Raw genomic sequence first — 25,536 nt, forward strand, 5'->3', positions numbered from 1 at the left:
TCTGATTGTTGATACAGCAAGCGTGGGGCGGTGATTTGAGCTCAGCACTGCCCAGGATACAACCCATGGTTTGTTCCTCACACCCAGACTGAGCTCGCTGACTACTTGCCGTATTCCTTCAGTTAATTAATACCTTGCTACACGTCTCATGGTGAACTCCAAACAACAGTGTCTCGTGCACGACGGCCGCACACGACAGTGACACAAAGCAGGGTCTGACACAAAGCATGCAGCATACACTGGTCGGGGCCTGATGATGAAATGACTAACGAGCTATTTCTGCCCTGGCATTTTGGGACAATCGGGTGTTACTCATGCGCTCTTCTTTTAGATGCTGGCTTTAATGGTCACTGTTGTGAACATTTGCACCCACCACCGGGAGACCTAAAAACGCAGTGCTTTAAGGTTTGAATAATTGGCAGCGACCAGCTAATCACATCACATTTTCTGCCAAGTATCTCTGAAGCATTACCACTGGCAATGTAAAAATAGCTGGTGAGTGAGTATGTCTGTTACTTGACACCGCATGGTTATTCTCATACGTATGTTTGCTTCTTCCCCACCATGAATTCCATTTGGTTTCCCCTGGCCTGATATCTATTTAAGAACATTTTAGTAACTTTGAATTTCTTGCTCACTTCACTTCACCTGGCTGGTCAGGTTTGGGAAGGCTCAGAGCTTGTCTCCTCTAGGTTTTTTTCTGGTTTTGTTTTCAATTCTTACTCCCATTAGGAGTCACGTTAAAAAGGGTGTCATGGAGCATGAAAATAATGAGAAGAGTTAGTTATAAGCAGGCTGCTGTTCTAGGCAATGGGGTGCCGGCTTAGCTGAAGAAAGTACAGCTTGCTGTCCTCTCTCGGATCAGGAAACTGGAGCACAGAAGGTAAGAGGGAAAATTACATGGACTTTTAAAATAAATGGTTAATACTCTGTGTGTGTGTGTGTGTGTGAGTGAGCGCGTGCGCACTTCAGTATCAACTGTGAAACGGATCAGATGAGAAACATTAAGCAGCATTTATATTTTTTTTCCTACGGTAATTAGAGGTGAAAAGTCTCTTTGGTTACTCTTGCCCATCTCCTCCCAGTCTGGAGACTGCGGAATCATCCCTAGAGTCGACAGATGGGAAGTTGATGGGGTTTTGTGATAGTAATGTTTATGGAATAAAATCTAAACAAACATAATGTTGTACAGAAAACTAGCTTGCTCCTTGAAGAAGGTTGCTACGTTGTTATGAATGTCTCTTAAGTGTGTTGCTTAACTATATATCATGCGGTAAACAACTTGAAGCAAGACAAATCGGTTTGATTTCGTACAGAAAAGATCATTCTGCAGTTTTGGGGGATGTGGGTAGGGTATTTTTTCAAGGGGGAAGAAGACTGTTTCCCCTTTCTTTGACAAATAGAAAACAAATAAAATTTTTATAGACAGCATTGAGTGTGCTATGAAGGACGTGAAAAAGCAAACTAGCTCACATGCCCAGGCAAGGCACAGGGGCCGATATAAATGACCAGAACGATGACATGTATCCAATTTTAATCACTGGAAAATTGCTTAAATGACATGAGCTTTAAGAGGCCAGTTGTTGCAGGAACATCTCAGTCTGCCAGCATAGGGAACTGTATTTTATTATTCCAGCTGCAAAGCTCATCAGAAAGGGGGGGAAAAAAAAAAAAAAAAAAAAGGACAAACTATTCAACTGGAGCTTGAGAACCCAGACTAATTATGCTCCGTGAAATGGGCTGGAAATACGCAGTCCTGGAAGGAAGCTGAGGAGGGAAGAGAATTCTAAACCTAGGCCTTTGGTGGGCAAAGAAGCTAAATTTGCCTGTGAGAGGTTTAGTTTTCTAATAAGAGGGGTGCGGTGTTAGTTTGCCATCATTGCTGGAAAGCAAGAGTGGGGAAAACAGAGATGGGGTGAAAACGTATGGCAAAAAACGTAATAAGCACGGGTCCAACCCTGAAGCCCGTGTACTTTTTTCCTCAGTCCTGAGTGGGAATTTGGTCTGCATAAAGACCGAAAAACCTGAACAAAGACCTGAAGGCTGAGCCCTGAGAAAATACCAATAAGTAAAATAGATTTAATTGTGTGTGGTCCAAAATACAATGCAATCTACCCTGTTTGTTACTCTGGTATCTGAGGGTCTTCATTATGCTTCTCCCCTTCACTTGGTTAGCAAACTATTTGTAACAGGGACTTACCTACTAAATCTGAAGTCCAGAACAAAGAGTGAGTAAGAAAGAGTTATAACCATGCAATGTGAGCCAGAAATGGATCTTCCCAGCCCTGTTTCTCAGACCTGTTTGCCTTGCCCGCTCTCAAGGTTTGATTAAGTCTGGTGTTACCAGAGCCGAGCAAGGGTGCAGATCAAAAAGAAACGAGAGCCAGGAAAGGGCTGGAGAACATCCACTCGCATGAAATGTGGGATTGTTTGTTCACATTAACCAGGTGTATGGATCTATGAAGAGTTGTTTGATCAGGCAAATTTTGTGGGTGGTTTATTTAATCTTTTTAGGATTTTGTCTTCTGCGTATACTGGATTTTTAAAATCTCTTTAGGATTTTGTTTTCTGCATAGACATACTGGACTGTAGAATACAACATAGAATCCTAGAACACTAGAACTGGAAGGGACCTCGAGAGGTCATCAAGTCCAGTCCCCTGCCCTCAGGAGATCTGATGTCAAGTTTTATGTCTCTCATGTGTCCTCTGTGTCATGGTGGGAGGTGTTTCTGGGAGACGTGTGTTTCCGGCGCGTGTGTGCTGCGCCGCGAGGCAGCGTGCGTTTCGAGACCCATGTGTGCACAATGCTAGCCGAGGTGTATGTTACTGAGCATGTAGATCTTAGGGTATGGGGAGCTGTGCCAGGCTGGTGGTCAAGCTTTGCCCCGAGGCCAGTAGATGTAACTCCACTTACTTCTGTGAAGTTGTGCCAACTGCAGTTGGCTGGAGCGGGTTGCCTGCGGGAGCTGGCGGGCACAAGCTGTGTGTTGGTGCATGCACATCAGGATCCGTGTCTAGCTAGGAGGTGATTGGCTGGAGAGTGCTGAGCCACTTGTCTGGTCTGTGTGTGCCGCTTGCGTGATTGAGGGGGTGAGGTCCTCTCGCATACAGTTTGGGCCCTGTATGAAGCTCAGATCTTTGCTCCCTTCCAGAATCCATCTGCGAGATCATCAGAGGGTGCCCTCTCCCCTAACACTTAGGAGAACGGCTTCCCTTCTCTCAGAATTCCCTCACTGTCCTCCCATGCGGTCACGGGCGGGCAGAGGGGGTGTTTCTCTCGCCAAGTTCCCTAGCGCCTGTGACGTACGCAGAGGCACGGATTGGCAGGGTTCCATCTCAGTTCTCCCATCACGGATTCCAAGCCATCTAGCCACACACAGAAGTGGCCTCGGCCGCAAGGCAGATTCACTTCCAAGTCTCTGAACTCGCAACCTCCCATCAGCACTTCCTTGTCGTTCCGCCCCACCCTTTTCCTTGCCTTGTGCATGCTCCCAAATGTTACGGCCAGAGCTTTTTGGAACGACGTGCGAGCGAGTTGGAGCAGAACGTTGCTTGGACGCTTTATAGCTGATGTTCTGCAATTAGAGAAGGAGGGGGAAACGCCCTTGAATTTGTTAGCAAAGTCTCTAAAGTAGCTTCACCAAATGAACCCTGGCCACGCACCAAGGTAATGCCTGGAGTCAGCACACAACGGCAGCTGCCAGTTCACCGCTACTGTAGATCCTGCCTCTCCAGCTCTGCCCCTGTCATCGGCTTTCGTTGGATCACACTTGGGTTGCCGTGCCTTAGAGTCAGTCCTGCTCGGGTATCAGCTTTATTTTAGACTGCATCTACGTTAGCTCGTTTGGATGCCCCCTCCGCCCAAGCCATGGTACATCTCAGCTCGGTGTCATGCCTTCGTTTTTGTCACTACCCAAGGCGCAGGGCTAGGAAGAAAAGTCGCACCGTGGACGCAGCCTCCGCACAAAGGTGCGCACATGGGCAGCTCTGCCGTGCCAAGGGAAGCCAGCACTGATCCTACATCTCCGGAAAATAATGGGAGTTTTGCTCCTTATTTTCGTGGGAAGGGGCTTGGGATTTTACGGGAGAATGGATCAGATCCTGAAATTGCGAGCCAGGCAAATCTGCCCCTGAACGAAAACCTTTCGCTTCGGTCCCTGCAGAATCACTTAGGCTTTGGCCTACGGTAAGTTTCCACCAAAGGGAATTGCCGGGAGAGATGTGCACGGAGGCAGGCCTGGCCTTTGGGGCCCCGGCAGATTCTGATTGGAAGGCAGCCCTCAACTCAGCAGGACCGTGGAATCGGCTGCTTCCTGTCTGTAGTGAGTGGGGCTCTGTTAGCAATTCTCAGGCCAGGTCTACACTACAGGGGAAGGTTGAATCAAGATACGCAACTCCACATACAGGCCGTCCCCGCTATAAGTCGCTGTGGTATACTGCCGTTCCACACTAAAGTCGTTGACACTTGCATCGGTTCCTACATTATAAATCCTCCCATTCCCCGCTCTTAAGACACACACACACAAAATAAAATAAAACAACCCAATTTGCACAAAATTCCCCACTTTAAGTTGTTTTGCTATAAGTCCAAGTTTTTTGGAATGTATCTTAGACTTATAGCGAGAACAGACTATACCTTGTTTCGAGTTTCCCACTTCCATCAGCTTCCCTTACTCCTCACAGAAGCAGGAGTACTGGACACTGATGGGGGCACCCTCTGAGTTTGATTTAGCCAGTCTTAACTAGACCTGCTAAATCAAACTCCGGACGATTGATCGCAGCAGTGTCAATCTTCCGTTTAGTGAAGACCTGGCCATAGTGTCCAGCAATTAGTCAAGCTCATCTCTGGGAATCAAGTTGGTTGAAGGCATTTTCCATCTTCTCAGCCAGGCCAGGAGAGAGATCTGCTAGCGAGATCTGCCTACCCCGGCTATGCATGGCAAATAGGGAAGGAGAAGAAAATGTGAGAAGGAGCACCTGATAATTATCCCTCGCTGGGGGCCTCCAAAATTCAACCGTAGACCTGGGTTCTGAAACCTCTCCAGCAGGGGCAGGGAACCCTTTTTGAGGCAGTGGCTGCTGATCTACAGAAAACTCAGTCGGGGGGCCACACATAAGTGAGAAGCCAAAAAAACCCAAACCCCACACCCTCACTGACAGTGGCACCTGACTGAGGAGCAGAAAGACACTCCCTAGGGGATGTCAGACTAGTAGAACCTAGGGGGGGCAGACTAGTAGATTTTGTGCATCCAGCCCTGCAGGAGGGTGGCAGGACAGCTGGGGTGCCAGCACAGATGCCCCAATGCTGCAGTGGGAGCCCTGAGCCTCGGGGGCCAGATCCAGGCAAGCCAGGGGCTGGATGTAGCCCCTGAGCCTCAGGTTCCTCACCCTCCATCCTCAGTGACCCCAAACACCTGCTGGAGCAATGCGTGCACAGAGAGGGAACCGGCCTTACCTTGGCGACCACGAGTTATGCAGTGTACGGGATGGATCACAACATACTGTGTCTTTCTGAGCAGGCCTAGATTCTGGTTAGAACGAGCTGCTTGCCTTTTTTGTTGTTATTATAATATATTTCGATCATCAGCGCGCAGCCTTGAAAGAGACCAGAGGAACTTGGCTGTCCCGCAACAGCGCTGAGACCAAATCATCACATCAGGTTCCCCCCGTGGAACAGTAAATCCAACTCGCTCATCAACCATCGCCCGGAAAGAAACTCATGCCAAACACAGCTTAAGGGTATGTCTACACTGGCAGAGTTTTGCTGGAAAAACCAATACGTACGCCCCCACTGCTATTGTGTTCTTTCGACAGAAAGTCAAAAGAATGGAGGGGTTTTGCTAATGGTGGTCAACCTCATTCTACGAGGAAGAAGCCTTTTTCGGAAAAAGGTGTGTACGGACATGGAAGAGAGTGTTTTTTCGAAAGAAGCAGCCTCCAGAAAAAGCACAGGTGTTCTGGTGGCCATTCCTTCCACAGTAATCACCACTGAAAGGCAAGCTAGCGTCCGATCAGTGTGCACGCTCTCTTTCAAAAAAGCCCGTCGCTTTTTCATTGCGCTTTTGCTATGTAGACGCTCTCTTTTGGAAGAAGTTTTTCTGGAAGATCTCTTCTGGAAAAGCTTCTTCTGAAAGAAGCCTGCAGTCTAGACGTAGCCAAAGAGGAGGAAATTCTGGTCACTGATGAGTCGGCTCATTAAGAGGAAGCCTATGCAAAATCAGAGATCTCTTTAGAAAACGGCAATAAGAGAGAGAGCACTGTGTTCTGTCTTCTCAAGGTTATTTCACAGCTGAGCAGCTGTTCCAGACACATCCTCCCTGGTATGTAGGCACTAGACTGATTCGGCACTCATTTCGTAGCATTACGGTGGAGGCAGGAGACAAATTCTTAAGAGCAGGATATATTGGGAGGAAAGATATTACTAAGTAGAAGTGATTCCTTTGTGTTTTGGCTCACACATTGGCACGGATATGAAGTTTTAGATCCTGTCCTTCCCTCAGACATGCGCCTTAGCTGGTAAAACACTTGTGACAGGGGCTAATCTACTGGCTTGACGGCTACAGCCGGGAGTCTGTCTGAAATAGCCGTATCCATGCAGCCTGCACAAGAAACCTTGGAAACTAAATCTCCCAGCCATGTATCCCTCTCTGGTCAGAGCGCTTTGCTGCGCCAGCTCTCAGGGCTTGAGCAGCTGATCTAATTTCGGTGGTCGGGTCAGTGCGCAGGGGCGGGGCGGAGTCGGTCAGGAGGTCAGAGTGGAAGCTATGATGGTCCCATCTGGTGTGAAGTTCTAGGGTTACATCTGGTGTTACTGAGCGCTGAGCATGGGGGAATGGAAGCATGGAAATGCAGAATCACAAGAACGAGAATCAGAGAGTCGGATCCAGATTCACGTTAAAAGGCCTAAAGTTTGGTGGCTTTTCTCCCCGACGCTAGATATCGGTAGTGACTCAAATTGGGAGGCTTCTAACTCAGGGTCAAATTCTGCTCCCACATACTCTGCCATAACTCTAGTGGACTTGGTGAAACCACACAGGGACATGAATCTGGAATAAAGGAAGGATTCAGCCCTCCGTTTCTTTCAGGCCTTAGCAGACACACAGGAGATTGTCTGGGTGAGTAATAACCAAGTAAACGCCTCCGTTTATGTCCCTGGAGTGCATAGAGAGGGGCTGGATTCGGAGAAACTGGTTCTTGGTTTTCATCTGCGTATGGCCGGGTTCTCCACTGACTTACACCCTTCTGAGCCCGGTGGGTTACACGGGATGCAGATCAAGTTAGGATCGGGCCTGGTGTGCCCAGCATAAGCTAGAAGTTCTGTGCCTGGGGCCCATATAAGAAGGATGCTCAATGGTTTATGATTGCACTGCAGAGGCATTTTCGGATGCCCCTGTCTGATATTCCCTACTTTCTACGTGCAGACAGGGTACAGTTTTCTAGGATGCATTTTGTAGGAAGCCACTGAATCACATGTGGTGAGGGAGCAAGAGGGAAGGAATCCTCCATAAATAAAATCATGAGACAGTTTTTGATAAAAACCTGAAACACACACTTCAGAGGTTGGCGGGCCATTCTGTGTGCGAGGGAGTTGGGTTCAATCAACCCGGGGGTGTTCTGGATCTCACAGGATCTTTAGAAAGTTTTGTACATTTCCCAAGTTGTTAACCGATTCATCCAAACAGCTCCCCGGGAAATACTGGCCACAGCCGTGCAAGATAGGACGTGCCCGCAACTCGCCTGGATTTCAGGAGACGTGCGTGTACTTAGAACTTTTTTGGCTTCACTCAGCTCCTTAGGATCCAGAAATAGGATTTTTCCCTCCTTCCACAAGATAAAAAAAAAAAAAATCGCAAAAAGGTTTCTGCCTCAACCATTAGAAAGGGCCAGATAGGCACCAAAAGAGGAAGCCACCAAAACCCAAGTAACCATAGCATATGTCCCGGTCAATGGTGCCAGATCAAGATATTTCTGGGTGCAGGGAGAAAAGTCTGGTCCGCAACTGCCACCCACACAGACCCTGTTGTAGTCTCTTCCCACTTCCGCCCTGAGGCCCAGCGCGGGGCCTAGCAGCCCCGGCATGGGGCTTAACGGGAAGCTGCACAGCTTAGGGAGAACTTGGGTCAGAACCTGGATTTAATGGGGTCACCGGGGCTGGTGTTGGACTTACCAGCGCTCAGGACATCAGGTCTCAGGTTACAGGCCCCCTGCCAGGCCTTGGCTCTGCCTCCCCCCCTGCCATCGAGTGCAGGGCGGTGGGGCTGCAGCTTTGGCTTTGCCCCTGTCCTGTCAGGGGTGGAGGGGTTGGGCAAGCTCAGGCTTCGGCCCCCACTCCGGGGGCGGTGCAGGCATCTTTGATGCCAGGCGGGGGTCACGGAGCATGGAAGTTTGAGAACCCCTGGCCTGGATGACCCCAGTGGCCCCTCCTGGCCTGGCAATCCAGGAACCCGGGTCTTTGTGGGGTCATTCCCGCAAGGGTTTCGCTCTGTAAGATCATACAGGCCGGCGACTGTCCGATATGGACGGCCCACCCTCACCCTGGGGACTGCATGGACCCTGGCTGCTGGCTGTTCGTGGAGGCCGCCGCAGAGATCCCTTCTCCAGGCAGGCAGAGCAAGGCAAGAGCTGCCCTGCTTTCCCGTCTCTGAGGATAAATATCACCCTCTTTTGTGGGCTTCCGCTCTGGTGGTTCTCAAAGGCCCAGGTGTTCTGCCCTCTGCCAGCCAGGCCTGCCCCTTGCTGGGTCCCCGCAGCGGTTCGGCCCCATTCCAGATGTGTTTTTGCACTTCCTAGGCTCTTATTTGTTTCCAAGGCAACAGGCCGGGTGCAGGTTATGGGATGGCATAAAGAGGAGGAGCAAAAAAACGTTTCCCTCCAATATCCACTGTGGTACCAGCAAATCTTTTCCTCCTTCCCAATGAAACAGGCCGTCCACGTGGCACCTCGCCCAAAAAAGGAAATGACGACAGAGTGGGGGAATTGAAGCACAACACCCGCCACTACTGCGAGAGCCAAACAGACGGCTCGACAGCGGGGGGCTGTCATGGCCCCCCATCCTCTGGGGGTTGGATGCCAGAGGGGACCCCGAACACACTCCCTGGTGAGTTACATTCAGCTTCCACGTCACGCCCAACACTGCCTCTTCTTGCCAGCGCTTGTCAAATTCTCTTTCCCTATCGGGAAAAGGCCATTTCCTGCCGACCCCGCCCTCCGGCCAGACGCAGTGCAGGTCCCAGCAGACCCGTCACAGGGGTATCCCCTTCCTCTCCCCTCTCCTCCCCTTCCCTGGCCCTGTGAGCCCCACACGCGTGGGGCTCACAGGAGCTCCATTTGTACGGCTGGCTGGAGCACTTCCGGGTTCCAGTTGGTGCCGGACCAGTAGGAGTGCCGGACCACTGGATGCTGGACAATTGGAGTTTTACTGTATTAAGCTGCTAGGGCAACTGGGGGAATGGTTCTGTGTTGTGTTTAGAAGCAGGCTCGGCTGGCGTGTGAACCGTTTGTTTCACTTGCTGCAGTTTGATTCTTTGCATCTGACGAAGAGGTGCGGTCCCTTTCGGGATAGAGCGTGGCAGACTTTGCGTGCATTGGACTCCTTCATCCGGGGCCCACGGGCTGTATCCGGCCCAGCAAGCCTTTCCACCAGCCGCCCCAGATCCCTCGCCGCAAAGGGACTGGCTGCTCCATGTGACTCTTCACACCGTGGGAGGGGAAAGCTTCACCCGCTGCCTCTGCCTGCACGTCCTCGCCACCACCCCAGTCCTCTACTCCCCGCTCCCTTCTGCACTCAACCTCCGTCCCAGAATTTCGCTTTCTGCAGAGCCCATGGAATCGTGGCACAGCCCCCCTCCTCCCCCTGCCTCGGCCTGTCATGGCTGGGGACCTCGGAGCAAGGAATTACAACCCCTTTGGACTCCCGCCCCTCCGTTGTGAAGAGCAGAGCTCTGACGGAGCTGAGACTCTGCCCCGTTATGCCTGTGGGGGGAGTGTTTTCTTCATGCCAGGCATCCCAGCTCGCCCACTGCTGGGGTGAGGCCTCCCACGCCCGAGAGGAGGTGTCTGCACTTCCGTGTGCAGGCATTTTGGGTTCTTGTCTCAATCCTGACGGGGATTCACAGGGTCACCTTTCGCAAGGAACTGCAGCATCCTTGGTCCAGATCAAAAGATATTTAGGAGCCTGATTCCCAGTCTAAATCAATGGGAGTTAGGTGCCTAAATACCATGGGGGAGGGGGCAGCTCGGCCCATGTGCCTCAGTTTCCCCTTCTGCAAAATTATAATGATATTGTGATTCATGACGGACCACACCACCCTTCCTAGTGGTCCGTGTGCCGAATAGGGAGGCCACTGGCGACTTCCTGCCCACAGCAAGGAGAGGACTTTGAGCCTCCTGATCCAAAGAAAGAAGCCGCTACTATTTAAACTAGGGGTCGCTGAGCCACAGAAAAATCAGTCGGGGGCTGCACACAAGTGAGAAGCCCCCCCCCCACAAAAGAACCCCAAATCCTCACTGACATGGCCCCCGACTGAGAAGGCTAAAGACACTCCCCATATTCCCCTCACACACCAGAGCCTTGAGGGGCTCTGGCTAGTAGGTTTTGTGTGCTCCAGCCCCTTGGGGAATGGTTGGGGGGGGCTGGAGCGCTAGCGCAGGCTCCCTGATGCTGGGGGGGGAGTGCTGAGCCTCGGGGGCCAGATCCAGGTAAGCCCCTGGATCCCCACTCCCAATTTAAGTTAAGAAAGAACGGCCCTTCGCTGTAGCCAACGGAGACCCGGGACACATAGCAGGCAACGCGGCAGCCATCGTAAGCGTAAGCAAAGCATGCCCTTAAATAAACCTCGCCCGCTAGTCACCCAGTGGAGGCACATTTTGGGATTCCTTGCAGACCCCCTACCGCAAGCGCCACAGGGAGAAATCATCCCACAGAAATACAAAGACACCCCCCTCCTCCACCCAGGGCAAGGCAGGGCTGATGACGAGCGGCTATAATGTAACACACAGGGCCCCTGCCAAAATGCCACAGCGATGCATCATGGTGCGACATTTCCACCAAACGCTGACCCGAAGGAGAAAAAATAAAACCCGGCCTTCAGACATTGCAGCAACAGTGATGTCACCTGCCCCGGCTTGCAGTCAGCTCTGTTGCTTGACTGATCCGCTGCTCAAAAGCGGGCAGGCCGTCCTTTCCAGACCAGGAATAGCCTGTGTAACCGAATCTCTGCATCACAAAAGGCATGGAAGAGCTCCACTGAAAACTGGCCATAAGCCAGCCTGGGAAAAGGGTGAATTTTCCTCCCTGCGCTAGCTCCCTTAAATATTCACATTTCTAAAGCAGCACTTTATTTCAGAACAGAAAGGAGCTGGCGCTGGAAATCCTGCCTGATGCAGTACAGGCAGTCCCCGGGTTACATGGATCCGACTTACATCGGATCCCTACTTACAAACGGGGTGAGGCAACCCTGCACTAGCTGCTTCCCTCCAGCAGACCAGGGAGACGCGAAGCTAGCGCCCCACCCCCTACCCCCAGCAGACCAGGGAGACGCAAAGCTAGCACCCCGCCCCCTACCCCCAGCAGACCAGGGAGACGCGAAGCTAGCGCTCCCCCCAGCAGACCAGGGAGACGCGAAGCTAGCGCTCCCCCCAGCAGACCAGGGAGACGCGAAGCTAGCGCCGCCCCCAGCAGACCAGGGAGACGCGAAGCTAGCGCCGCCCCCAGCAGACCAGGGAGACGCGAAGCTAGCGCCGCCCCCAGCAGACCAGGGAGACGCGAAGCTAGCGCCGCCCCCAGCAGACCAGGGAGATGCGAAGCAAGCGCTCCCCCCAGCAGACCAGGGAGACGCGAAGCGAGCACTCCCCCCAGCAGACCAGGGAGACGCGAAGCGGCTTTTCTCAGCAGACACCTCAGCTTGAGAATAAAGGACTGAGGGAAGTGAGGTGTGGGAGATTAAAACTGAGCTCTGGAGAAATGTTTGGCTAGAGTTTCCCCTACAATATGTACCAGTTCCGACTTACATACAAATTCAACTTAAGAACAAACCTACAGTCCCTATCTTGTACGTAACCCGGGGACTTCCTGTATTGCCAACCCAGGCCCCAACTTTATCCCTTGCCGGCACAGCCTCTACCACAGGCCAGACACAAAATCCCCTAAATGGAACCATTTGAATCCTGATCCACGCCTGAATTTTACAGCTATTTCAAATGCAATTCCAGGACTTCACTGGGTGCAGCTGGCTGCCCTAGTCGTACAAAAGGGTAAAGGAATGCGGCTTCGCCAGGTTACTCAAAGAGTTATAAACAGCTTCTTTGTCCAATATTTCAGCTGTTGTATCATGCTGGGTGCCTTTGGGTTGCTGAACACTCTGCTCCTCTAACAGATTACGCTGTATTCTTAAAATGCTTAACCCCTTATTTCATTTTGGCCTCTTTAGAGGATTTCCAGATACATTGCCACGAGGAAAGGTTCTTCGAGCTAGTGTGAACCCCCATTGCTACAGCTGTGACTTCACTTCTGTACATAGAGCACCCTACTTCTGAAAGTACTTGTGTGCCAGGGTTCCCTGTAAGCCGGGTGCTTGTACGGCTGCCCAGGAGAGATTCAAATGCTGCCCAGCAGATTAGCAGAGTGCCCACAGCTTGGGTTTTGTTTCTACTGGTGGTGCACATTTGCACATGCCTCGCTGCACAAACCAAAAAAATTATTCTGCATATGGATGGAAAAGATCAGAGGGAACATTGATGCGGGCCCACTTAAAGTGTGTGTCACAGCAACCAAAAGGCAGTCTAAAAAAACCCACCAGAATAGGTATCTAGTAGAGATGCAAAAACAAACACAAAAAAACAAAAATACACTCCACCCCAACCATACAGGACTCAATCAAGAGCTCCTCATACATGTATCATCCCCACTGAAGTCACAACTTGCGTACCTTTTTCCGAAAAACAGGTGTAGTGTAGACGTAGCCTCAAAATGCCAAACACATAATAACAAATTTCTGGCTTTAATCACCTTGGACTGCCATCAGACAAGTCCCCTAAAGGTGAAAAGCTCCCTACCCTATTACTCTGAGGTGTCGAACCCGGCAGCAGTAGCTTTGCTGGTGGCAGCTATTAAAAAAGCTAAGTTTGTTGTTCACTTTCATAGCTCTCAAGATTTCCCCCTTATGTTGCCTGCTCTTGGGGTGAATACTAGATTCTGCTGGCCAAAATACAGGAAGTGCTGTTGTGTTTCCAAATGCAGTATGTTTGGCTGTGTGCAGGGTTGTGGTAGCCATGTTGATTCCAGACTATTAGAAAGACACGGTGAGGTCATATCTTTTATCAGACCAACTTCTCTCTATGGGATCAAAGAACCACTAAAAGATATTACCTCACCCGCATTGTCTCTCTAAATGCAGCTGGACAGGCATCGTTTACGTTAGTTCTCTGTTTAATACCTTGCTAATTTCCAAGGGTTTCTCTCATGTGCTGGAGGCTGAGAAAAACCCATTTCTTGCTGCTGGGAAAATTGAAGGGATTGGTACTATGGGTTGAACCTCTCTAGTCCGGCACGATTTTAGTTAGCTATATGTCCACTTATCATGGGTGTGAAAGTTTCTCGCAGTTCTCTAAAGTTTGTTTACAGCCACCAGCCCTGTTCTTTGCTGTTATTTGGCTCTAATTTACCCCTCCATGTCTTCTCAGAGCCCAGGAAGTAGTGGGAGTGTTGGTAATGCCGCTAGACAATATTGACTTCTTGTGGTTCGGAAAATTCTGTGGTTCCGAGGGTGTCGGACTAGAGAGGTTCAGATTGTAGCTGCTCCATGTCTTCTTACTGTATAAAACATCTCTCCTCCTTGGATTAGGCTGCCAATATGACCTCTCCCCCCAACTGGTGAGTTGGCCAAGCACCAGCAAGGGAAAGCCAAGTACACTGAGGTGTTAAGCTGAGGGACACAAGAACCAGTATGGAATAATTAAGCCTGTTGTCTTGAGTGCACTAAGGATTAAAGTACAGCTACTCAAAAGGAGGCATCTAACTTCCACTGAGAAGCTGAGAAAGTGGAGCAAAGAGAAATTACGGCAGCTCATTGCCAATTGCGCTGATTATGTGTAAAACAGTGCTAAATTGAGAATTACGGAACAGCAGTTAGCTACTAAAATGGTTATTATGCTGTGAACGAATGAATGAATAGCTCCAATAGATGAACCAGTCACACCTACTTCAGCCGGCACAAACCAAAGCATTTGTTTTTGAATTGCAGAGTTCACTAGAGGTCAAAAATGCTGAAGGTCGAAAACACATTACAACCCTACTTCTGCCAAATCTACTTCATGGAGCTATTTTTAATGCCTCACTAAAAATGGGCAGCAATGAGGCTACATGCAAGCATGAGAGGAAGTTCTAAATACATTCAAGCACCGACAACAACATTACATAAAAGGTATGCGCCTGCAGGAGCCATTCACATCACAGGTAAGAGCCCCAGCAAGAATGCGACAGCATGTCATTGGTGTTCTCTTTGTTTTGACTCGGGCTGTTTTATTCCGGGGTAGGAAAGTTGAACATCATCAGAGAAATCCCAGACAAGGAAAAATGGAGTAACAGTAAGTATTTGGCCTGAGTGTGGTCTGAATCTGGAGTAAATCTGAAGCAAGTCCACTGAGGTCAGCTGGTTTACACTAGCCCTAGAAGGTCAGCTTAAGGTACGCAACTCCAGTTACATAAAATTTGTAGCTGGAGTTGGCTTATCTTAAGCCAAGCTTGGAGCCGTCTTCACAGAGGGAGACGGATGGGAGCAAATTCTCCCATCGGCTTTGCTACTCCTCACAACTGCGGATTGGAGTCGCCCTCAGCGTTTGATTTAGCGGGTCTTAACTAGACCCGCTAAATCGAACACCAGAAGATCGATCTCCAGTGCTGCAAGTGAAGATGTGGCCTACGAATAGGTTTGCTGAGGATAAAAGTGTTAAAACTGAAGAGAGAGAGAGAGAGAGAACACAAATCTGAATAATCCATTAGAGCAAGGCTGTTTCCTGAAATATCCCTGACATGGGCTACCACTGACTCATAGTTGGGGAGTTCACTGAAATCCCAGTGTCCAGCTGCCAAGCCATTCCTACAGGAGGCCTCTGTAAAGTAGAGATGGGCAAAACAGGACCCCTGGATCAAAACAGAGGGGGGAGCTCAGATCTGGATTTCCTCTCTCAGCTCTATGGTGGGTGTTTAATTCGGCAGCCTGGCTCATGCTATTAAATGTACACACAAGGGGAAATCAAAAGTAATTGAGGGCTCTACTGGGCCTAAAAGACAAGGCCTGCATTGGAGGTAGAAGAAAGCTGCATCAGCCCGCTAGCAGGTCCAGCATACCCCCTGGCAAGCCCTGGTCAGACTTAGAGGCTGGTGTAGAAAAATGTGGCCCCTTCGTTTGCATAATACCAGGCCTCCCTTTAATCCACTGGACAGCCGCTGACTGAATTAACAACGCTGGGAGCCTTGGGTTATGGACTCCTCTGGAAAGTGAGAACCACTGTTCCTTGCGCTCCGTTAGTGGATCTATTGGAGTTCCTCTAGGCGCTCCTGCCTCCTGCTGGCTATGCTGATGTTAGCAGCCTCCTTGGTTTCAAGGCACCAATTCCCCTGCGGTGTAATGTACTTGGCTTCAGTATGTTATGGCAAAAGCATCTGCCTGGGATTTGTTAATGCACCACGGACCTCACTGTGCTCTGGTATAACTCCGGTTACGCACGTGGGTTTACGCTGGGAATAAATATGTCCTTAACAGATCGCCTGTGAATTCGGGGAAAGCAGGGGCAACTCTATGGAGATCATTGGGGCTGGGCTGGTACAGGAGACTTAGCAGAACAGAGACAAGGGAGGTGAGGTACTACCTTGGTCGGTCTCCGTTCAGCTGGTGAAAGGGTCATGCTTTTGAGTTCCACACAGCTCTTCTTCAGGGCCGGTGAAGGAAGCCGAAAGAACAGCTTTCATGTTAAGCACCTAAATCAGTGGTCAGATGATCAACTCACCCCTGAATCAATGGGAACGGTTGGGTGCTTGGTTCTTTTGAAAAAAAAAAATCAAACCACTCACCGTATTTTCCGGCGTATAAGGCTACTGGGCGTATAAGACGACCCCCTAATTTTTTAGTTAAAAGATAGGGTTTCGTCTTATACCCCAGCGCCCCTCCACTTCCCCAGCTTTACTCCCGATGTCCCTGGTCTGCTGAAGATGGTCCCCAGCAGACCAGGGACACCGGGAGCAAAGCCTCTGAGGACGCCCCGGCAGTGGGACAGCCCCGGTGCGCCTGGGCTGCCCCGCCACCGGCTTCCCCCGAGGCTTTGCAAAGCCTCAAAGCTGTATACCCGGCGTATAAGATGACCCCCGATTTTTGGGGGATGTTTTTTAACATCAAAAGTCGTCTTATACGCCGGAAAATACGGTATTAGGATCTAGGGATGTTAAATAGCGGTTAATTAGCTAACTGAGTAGACGATAGAATTCCACAGAGACAGTTTTGGGGGGAACCGGGTTTTAAGCCGGCTCCCCACAGCACTGGCTCCTGCTCTCCCCACCCCGCTCCCCTCCCCACTTGCTGCCTTTTATATAGACAGAGCAAGGGGGAGGAAGTTGCTAGATGACTACTTGACTTACTTCCCTAATAAGATCCTTACTGTAGGATCTTTTTTTTTTTTAAATCTTGGCCTATAACATCTAGTTTTTGCTCCATCTTTATTACAGGGTCTCTTAATTTTTCCCATAGTGAACACACTCTATCATCTTCCCGCGTAGTATTCAGTATTTGATATGTGGTAAAACCTGGCTAAAGACAAAGCAGTTTGTAGCTTTCACACCCGTTCAGGGTGATTCTAGGATTTCACATGCTTGTGTGTGTTAAAACTACAACTGCCTCTCTTCCTCTCACGTAAAAGTGTTGGCCCTTGCTCAGCAAAGCACTTAAAGACATGCTTAACTTGAAGTATGCACTTAAGTCCATTTAAATCAACAGCTGAACTGAGATCCCTGTTTTTCTTATAAATTCAACAGCGCCTTCCAATGATTGAATTATCCAGTGATACCCATTTAAGGTGACCAAGTATTTTTAATTATTAATTAAATGATTCCTGAGATTTTGATTTGATTAAACAAAGGATCAAATGAATGGAAGATGCTGTAAGACAAGATGATTGTACAGTCTGCTCATTGGTATTTTCTTGTCTGTTGGCTTTGCAGAGAAGAAACTCCCATTTTGCGATTCCATAAGGTGAATTAATGTAAAGCAAATACGTTCTGGAAGAAGAATTCTGGGAGAAAACATTGCAGACGAGTGGGAATATCCAACAGAATCTTCTGCCTGTTTCACATAATAAATTAATGCTTGGGATAATTTATTCATGACTCACAAAGACAATGCAGGGAAATAAGAAACACGCGGATGGACTTAGTGACTCTTCTAGTATAGGGAGCCTCCTGGATGATACAGACAGAGAGGTCTGCAGCCTCACAGATCGAGCATTCAAGAGTTTGTGCGTGGCAGAACTCGAAGCATCTAACAATGAATTGGAGATTGTCATTTCGCCGGACATCACCTACCAGTTCACTACTAAAATTCACCAAGGGACACTGAACCATGCCATCAAGAGAAGCAACATCTACAATAAGTTATCATCGAAAAACAACGAGCATACAACTTGGGCTTCAACATTCCAGCATCTACCAAAACGTGCGCCAGACGAGAAAAAGGTTGCTAAACACAGCACGGCGGAAATGAAAAAGCCAAATTTACCAGCAGCTGGTCCAAGGAAAAACAAACCTGCCTCAAAAGTGTCCTGTTTGATTAAGACATTTGATAAGACTGAAAACCAGTGTCCAGAAAGTTCCCTGGTAGCAGTCAAACTGCCAGTTAAAAACAGCTCTCAAAAATGCAAATTAATTCAGGGAAATGACATAGCTTTCTGGAAAGACACAGCGCTTTTCAACATGCAGAGGGAACTTTCCCAATTTTCTGACGTATATCGAGATAACCACTGGCTCCGTGACAAACACGAGGTCCAGAAAAGACAGAATAAAATTGATATGAACTACTTTGGCCCACATGTTGATCATCCTGCACTGATGGACATGTCCAATGTGGTTAAGGCAAATCTCACCAGCTCTTCTAAAAAGGCAGCCAAAAACAGGCGCGCAAAAGTTAAAGAACCAGCAAAAAAGGGCAATTTTCTTCACAGTGAGAACAGCGCCTTTGAATCATGGAATGACCGTCATAATAAACTGAGTGAAAAAGAGGAGTTTGCAGCTATTATACCAAAAAAGGAGGCTATTACACGCTTTGAAGAAACACCATTGGTTAAAGGATCCTATACATCTGCACATAAGCCACCACACAGAAAAGTCTCAGGGGCTAGAATTCAGGAAAAGGATTTCCTGACAGATCTATTTCCCCCTACAACTGAATTCCAGGACTATGTTCCACCAGACACTATATCTCAGGTCCCTGTTCCAGTAATACCTGGTCATCTCGTCCCTGTCTCTCCAGCAGCTGAGTTTCAGATTCCGATTCCACCAGCACCTGTACCCCTCATCTCTGGCCCATCAGCATCTCTACCCCAGGTCTCTGGTCTCCCCAAATCACCTGTATACAAGGCCCCTTCTCCACCACCACCTGTGTCCCAAGATGCTTGCACAGAGAAGAAGTCAACCAAGCCTGAAATGGACTATGTCTGTCCACCGTGGAGAAGACAGAGGAATATAAAGAGGGCCACAGTGAAAGCACAGCCGAGTTCAAATGAAAAGTTACCCCTCAGTGGAGAAGAATTCTCCTTTTATCAAAAGCCATCTGCTGTGGAACCTTTTGCTGACACAACTGCAGAAAATAAACAGGGAAACTCCCCTGATTCCGTTAGCCCCTCCTTCAACATCACAAAACTTTTAACCCCAATCATACCCTCAAAACAAGAGATAGCAAATCAACCAGTGAGTTTGACACCCCCAATGCCTGACCCTGTAGCAGCAAAAGAACGTGAGGGAAGTGGATTTAGTGAGTATCTGCCTCGGGATAATTACAAATCTAAAGCACCAAGTTTATTATTCAACCTGAAGGATGTCAGAAAACGTGTGAAAAGCACTTACAGTCCCTCGCCCCTCCTAAAAGAGAAAAACAAGGCTAAGGAAAACACAAAACAAGGGAGTGTAAACATGAATGCTATGGTGTCTACTTTTCCGGAAGACAGTAGCTTCGAGTTTGCAGAGAGAGATGAATTAAGCTATGGACCTTTTGTACCAACAGACACTATCCAGGAAAAGCACAATACAACTGAGTTAAAGGGATACTTCACAGACAGTTACCTTTCTTTAAATTCACCCCAGGCAACAGTCGATCCTGCGTTTTACCAAAATCAAGACAATTTGCAACAGGATCATTCAAATAACAAAGATCCATTGAAAGACATCGAGTACAATGAAAACGTCTCTCTCTCTGGATACCTGTCAAACGAACATGGTTTAAGGAAAAGTCGACGTTACCCTTCACTGAAATGCCACAGTAGAGACAATACAGAAGCAACAGCTGCGCATCAAATGCAAACGTATAATTCCAGCATACAAGGCCATGAACGTGAAAGAGATGCGGAAAGCCAGAATGGAGTCCCCCCCAAACTCCTTCCACCAGCAGGAGATGATGTTCCTTACAATGAAAGTGAAAGCCATGTAAGAAGCAGCAATGAAAATCAAGGCAAGACCAGCAATAGTTCTTCTGAATACTCTTTTGTGACCACAGTCGATCAGCCATTTCAGGAGGACTCTTTCTCGCTGATTCAGCTGTTCCAGAAAGCATGCCTGGAAGAAAGCCAGCGGAGTAGAAGGAAACAGAATGTAGATGACAAGCCAAGTAGGAAAGGGAAACCGGGAGAGAAAGAGGAGGTTCCGTTGTATGCGTTTAGTAATGGGGACACTAGTACAGAAGAGAGGAGCAAGGGAAAGGTGGCACTGGACGAAAGCGAAAGCCTGACCGAAGAGAGGTGGACGAGTGAGAAGAGGGAAGAGGCCAGTAGTGTGAATTCTGCAGCAGAAGACAACAAGGACACTCTCATCCCCAAGGGAGAAGAGCCAACATCGCCATCTTCCAATCCATTGAAACCCAGTCTGTTTCTGATTAAAGACAACACATTCAAATCCTCCCCTGTGATAAAAGCCATCAAGCTGCCTCTCCTTAGGTCCTTGTCCCTAGAAGAAACAGTCAGTAGTAGTTACAGGGAAACACAAAGACAACTGGAAGCTACTGTAGAGAAAGGCAAGCCGCTTTACAGGCAGGGCCGTGATACACCCAGCATTCAAGAAATTGAGCGGTCATTATTGAGGAACATAAAAGAACAGGATGCAAGAGAAGATGGACTTATCAGAAATGGGGATGCGCTGGTGTCTACTCCAGCCGACATGGGCTTTCAAGGGACAGATAACACCAACCTAACATGGGAGCCCACCCTTTCTGAAGATGTAGGGAGTTTTTCATTAAGGACGTTGGGAGAAGATGAGGAAGTGACTCCTACTTTATTAAATAAAGTTGGGAAAAGTAAAGAGGAAAATGTCCACCGAAGCCAAGAGAAGCCCAAGGTAGGAAGGGCAAAGCAGTACTTAGCACGACCAAAGTCAGCATTAGAAGATAGCTCATCACAACGCCAACTGGGTCCCCCTTTAGAGGAGAAAAATTATTTTAAGAATCATCTTTTCTCCAATAGGAGAGGTGGGTCATGTGCGAAAAAAATAATCACGAGGGAGAGTAGTTCTCCTGCAATAAGCTCTATGTTAGAGAACCATGTGTACTGCCCTGTAATCAGCGATGTTTCAGGAGACATCAGACACTTGGAAGAAACACCTGTGATGTCAGATGATCTTGCGTGTACCCCTGTAACAAACCCAAGGTCAGAGAGCATCGTACACTCAGCTATCAACAGTCCCTTGCCAGAGAAAATTGCCAGTTCGCAGGTAATGAAGGCAGAGGAGATTACAAATCCCGCTTTGTTGAATGTGGTCACAAAGAACAAGGCTGACATTTCGGCAGAGGAAATACTCGATTCCATGCAGAGGAGCCTGCTGGCTGAGGACACCAGCGACTCGAGGCCGACAAACGAGCGATCCCAGAGTTGTATGGCGAAACCGCTGGGCAAACCCCCCGCAGTGCCACCGAAAAGCGAAAAGGCCCTGCGGCGAGCCAAAAGGCTAGCCAACAAGAGAAAAAAGACAGAGGTGCAGCAGAAGAGCCTTCCAATGGAGCAGACAGATGTTGTGGTGAGAAAGCCATCCCAGGCTGGACAGATTCCATTATCCCCCGTACCCTGGAACCATTCTCCACCATCTCCTGTGTCCCGTTCACCTTGTCCTCTTTCAGAATCTAGCCTGGTAAGACTCAAAGGTGCCCCGTCAGTTAGCCCCACGCCCTCTTTACCTGCAATTCAGCGTAAACTCCTTCAAGATCCCGACTCAGGGGAGTACTTCATCGTCGACCTAGATGCTCAAGTTCATTTAAAGACCTTTTATGAGCCAGACACCGGCAAATACATCCAAGTCCCAGTCCGTTCCTCCGAAAGGGGCTTACACCAACCAGCCTCTTGGGAAAACATGAAACCTCCTTGCGTCCTGTACCCCAGTGAGCTGCCTGTATCCGTGCCTACTCTGAGATCAACTTCCCAACAGTCTGAACCTCTTTCGCTCATGCAAAACGTCCCAGGCATGCCAGCTGAAGACTGGCAGGAGGAAGACAGAGATTCTCCATCCCCAGAGAGCCAACCCTATATTGAACCTGTATCTGACTCTCATAGTCAGCATGCTGATGAAACTCAGCGTACTTGTCAAGAAGACACAAGTCCAGCTGTATGCATGGACATCATTTCAATCAGTGATTTAGAGGATTTCGTTGTCGAGGGGATCTCTTAAGCCCTGAAATGCTAAATTATTTTCAATATAAATACATTCAGACACGCACTCATTATTTGTAAACACTAACGTCTGGATCTGGTTGTGGCACGGTTTGGGTGAGAAGGAGAAGGAAGGTTTGCGACTCCAAAGGGGAGAGATGTCACTGTGAGGAAGTCTGCTGTTGGGGTCAACCCTGGCTTATCAATAAAATAAAGGGACTATGCTGTCAAAATAAAAATCTGATGGTCTGAAACCACCCTCTGTGGCTGCTACCGCTGTAGCTTTGCCACTGGGGACACAAGGATTGCAAAAATGGACATGATCCTGTCCAGTTTTTCGGGTGGTGCGGTGTGACAAGTGACAAGTAGTAAGAATTCTGAGAACAGATGCTAACTCTACTTACGACTCCTCACTCTGTCTTGAAACCACGTTTACAAATAGACAATATCTGGCGATGAACATCAGCCATAGCGGTCAGAGAGTCACTTTTTGGCGTACTCTGACGAGCCAGAAATGAATGACTAGTCGGTTGTATACCGGTTATACAATACAGCACCTGAACTGAAAGCAAACCCGAAACATTGATAAGTAAAAGCAGCATCTCTACTCATCGGATACACTTGTGCATCCCTGCTAAACTGCTGCTAGCATTTTGAGATGGACAAATACTTCCCTATATTCAGCCCCTAGTCTCAGGAATTTCTCGTTACATAGCTCTCAAACTTCACTCCAGAGTGAAAGTTGGCCTGGAAAAAGTCCACCCAGGAGCAAAATTGAAGGAGATGCAGGTGCAATAGGTTTTGTTAGACTGGGAGGAGTTTTGATTATTGTTTCAGAGGTTTTTCTTTTTCTTACAAAGCACTACTGAAACACAAAGCTAACTTTTTTAAAAAAGTGAGAAATGTTTAATTGTTCCTTATTTTGGACTGTTGTATTCTGTGATTTTAAAAAAAAAGTGACAAGCGACAGCCAGGTTATTCATTTTTAGAAAGTGCCATAAGAAAGCAACTTATTTTGAGCATCCGGTTTTTCAGAAAGCTCTGTATCAATTCTGTACCATTCTTTTCTAAGCTCTTTTTCTCACCCTATACTGGATGGTACCTTGTCAAAGATCTGACTAATCAGAAATGCATGGTAACATGATGGTGCAAATACAATACACAGTAATATGTCTGCTTATCAATGTCTCTTTTTCTGCACATTGGTTTCTTTTTTTAAAATCCTCCTCCCTTTCATTTTGTGCTCCCCAAGGGAAAATGTAAAAGTAAAAGCTCTTCGGAAGAATAACTTTGGGCCCGATTCTCCTCTTACACCAGAATAACTCAGTTGTTCTCAGTAGAGTTTCTCTTGATTTACAATCAAATAAGGGGCAAATCCGGCCTTTTCTCTATAGCTGAAGAAGAACGGGGAAAAAGAAGTGGAACTATAATCGTAAGTCTGACAGAGGTTGTTCTTGGGCACGGTCTAACCAGCCCTGGGATTTCGGGATTTCTCATGAGAGGGCTTGTTCTCATGATATAGACCAAAGAGGTTTGATTAAGCTTCACTTTTTGGATACTTCAATCCACAAATTGAAGGTGGATTTTAAACCACCTGAGGTTTGCCCATCGCAACATACATCTTTACATTCAGAACCTATGTAAGCCAAACAAATGCTCCCTTTCATTGCCCCCGTCTACTGATACAATTCTCGTAGGGTCGATGGTCCCAATCCTCAGGAATCATTCTGTTTAGATCAGTGGGTTTTGGATTGGGCTCTAAATTATTTTCTCTCGCAAATTTTCACAGTCGTGCACAACTGATGTGACGCTGTGATTTGGGGGCCAGTTTGCACCTCTCAGGTCTGAGTTTTCGATGAAATTCAGCAAGATGCCTAAGTATAAGCAAACACGTTTGTGAAAACGCAATTTCTATGCAATCTTTGACTTGGACTGGGCTCATTTTACCTCAGAAAAAGGCATTCCAGGTCCCCCTAGGAAAAGGGGCTCTTTTTTGAGCACAAGCATTTGTAAAACATGAGTGCTTCAGGAACAAGGATTCCTTCTCAAATAGGGGAGGTAAGGCACGAGTCCAGGTTTGAACGCTCTTCTATTTCCTTGCCAATATTTTGCAAACTTCTTACATGGCACCCTCCACATTAGAATTGTAGGACTGGAAGAGACCTCAGTAGGTCTCCTAGGCCCCTCAAGGCATTATATTTTATTGTCTGCTGTGCCAGCTTTTATACAACACAGCAGCTCATCAAGCACAAAGCAAGTATGAAGGATAAATATTACATATCTGTAGGCTTGGAATGATTAGAGTTTCATTGGTAAATGTTGATTTCAGTGAAAACAGGCAAGCCATCAAAAAAATATTTCCATCAATAATTATCCAAATTTATCGAAAGAAGAATGCTGCTTTAGAACTTACTAGAATTTGATTGAAGGATATTTACTTTGTATATTTTGACATGTGATGTTGATCATTTGTGTTTTTGCAGTGATAAAGCTTTAATTTTTGGAATCTCCAAGTCTACTGTCATTAAATAATTATGGTTCAATCCCCCCCCCCTCCTTTTTGACTCAATCGGATATTAAAACAGCTTTATTTAACTGCAGTAATACTTGTCTGTGTAAAAAGAAATTCTGTATGGCAATATACTTACCATTGCTCCTTCTTTCTGTGCACATCCAAAGTTCTCTTGCTACATTTCAAAGGCAGAGGAGTAGCAGTCAGGACCCGGCGTAAGCGGGCACTGCTTCAGTTCCTGCTCTTGCCGCTTCTCCGCTGCACCTCTGCCTCTCCTTTCCTCTGCTGCAGAGATGGTGCTGGGGGGAACCAGCCTTTAAGCCAGGTACCCCCAGCACCGGCTCCTCTTCCTCCCCCCGACCTTACTGCCTCTGATACAGGGGGCGGGGGGAAGCAACTAGTTGAGTAGTGATTCAACGAGTTGAGTAGTGATTCTACAGAGGACGGGGGAGGTGACTAGTTGAGTAGTGATTCGACTACCAGCTAAGTCTATACTTATGGGGTAGTCGACTAGTCACTTAAACCCCTAGTAGACACCGGAGAAGGTACGTAGAACTAAGAAGAAAACATACATCAAGAGATTTGAAAACAAATCTGAATAGGAGTCTTGTTATGTGTCTGGAATTTTCTGTAGACTCCTTCTGTGGGGGAAAAGGTACAGCAATGACTCTGTGGCTACGTCTAGACTGGCATGTTTTTCCGGAAATGCTTTTAACGGAAAACTTTTCCGTTAAAAGCATTTTTGGAACAGAGCATCTAGATTGGCACAGACGCTTTTCCGCAAAAGCACTTTTTGCGGAAAAGCGTCCGTGCCAATCTAGATGCACTTTTGCGCTAAAAAGCCCCGATTGCCATTTTTGCAATCGGGGCTTTTTTGTGCAAAACAAATCTCAGCTGTCTACACTGGCCCTTTTGCGCAACGGAAGCAGCACAGTATTTCCTCAAAAAGCACTGATTTCTTACAGTAGGAAGTCAGTGCTTTTGCGGAAATTCAAGCGGCCAGTGTAGACAGCTGGCTAGTTTTTCCGGAAAAGCAGCTGATTTTCCGGAAAAACTGGCCAGTCTAGACACAGCCACTATGTATGATCAATGACCCCATCAGACCCCTAGGGGGTCAGGATGTAAAATGGCGTTTAAT

General features: G+C 48.0%; 1 protein-coding gene across 2 annotated transcripts; it reads left to right on the forward strand.

The window, feature by feature from the left end:
- Positions 1 to 444: 444 nt before the first annotated feature.
- On the forward strand, positions 445 to 25,121 carry C8H10orf71 (chromosome 8 C10orf71 homolog). Of its 2 annotated transcripts, XM_075934665.1 has the most exons (4): positions 445 to 883; positions 8,925 to 9,098; positions 14,242 to 14,453; positions 17,211 to 25,121. In XM_075934665.1, exon 4 carries the CDS (start codon positions 17,388 to 17,390, stop codon positions 21,903 to 21,905), a length of 4,518 nt encoding a protein of 1,505 aa, XP_075790780.1. In that variant the 5' UTR covers positions 445 to 883; positions 8,925 to 9,098; positions 14,242 to 14,453; positions 17,211 to 17,387; the 3' UTR covers positions 21,906 to 25,121. The 2 variants fall into 2 exon arrangements, with proteins under 2 accessions (XP_075790780.1, XP_014426503.2); XM_014571017.3 differs by lacking the exon at positions 8,925 to 9,098.
- The last annotated feature ends 415 nt before the right edge of the window (positions 25,122 to 25,536 follow it).

Source organism: Pelodiscus sinensis, chromosome 8, assembly GCF_049634645.1.
Source record: "Pelodiscus sinensis isolate JC-2024 chromosome 8, ASM4963464v1, whole genome shotgun sequence".
Classification (NCBI taxonomy): Eukaryota; Metazoa; Chordata; order Testudines; family Trionychidae; genus Pelodiscus; species Pelodiscus sinensis.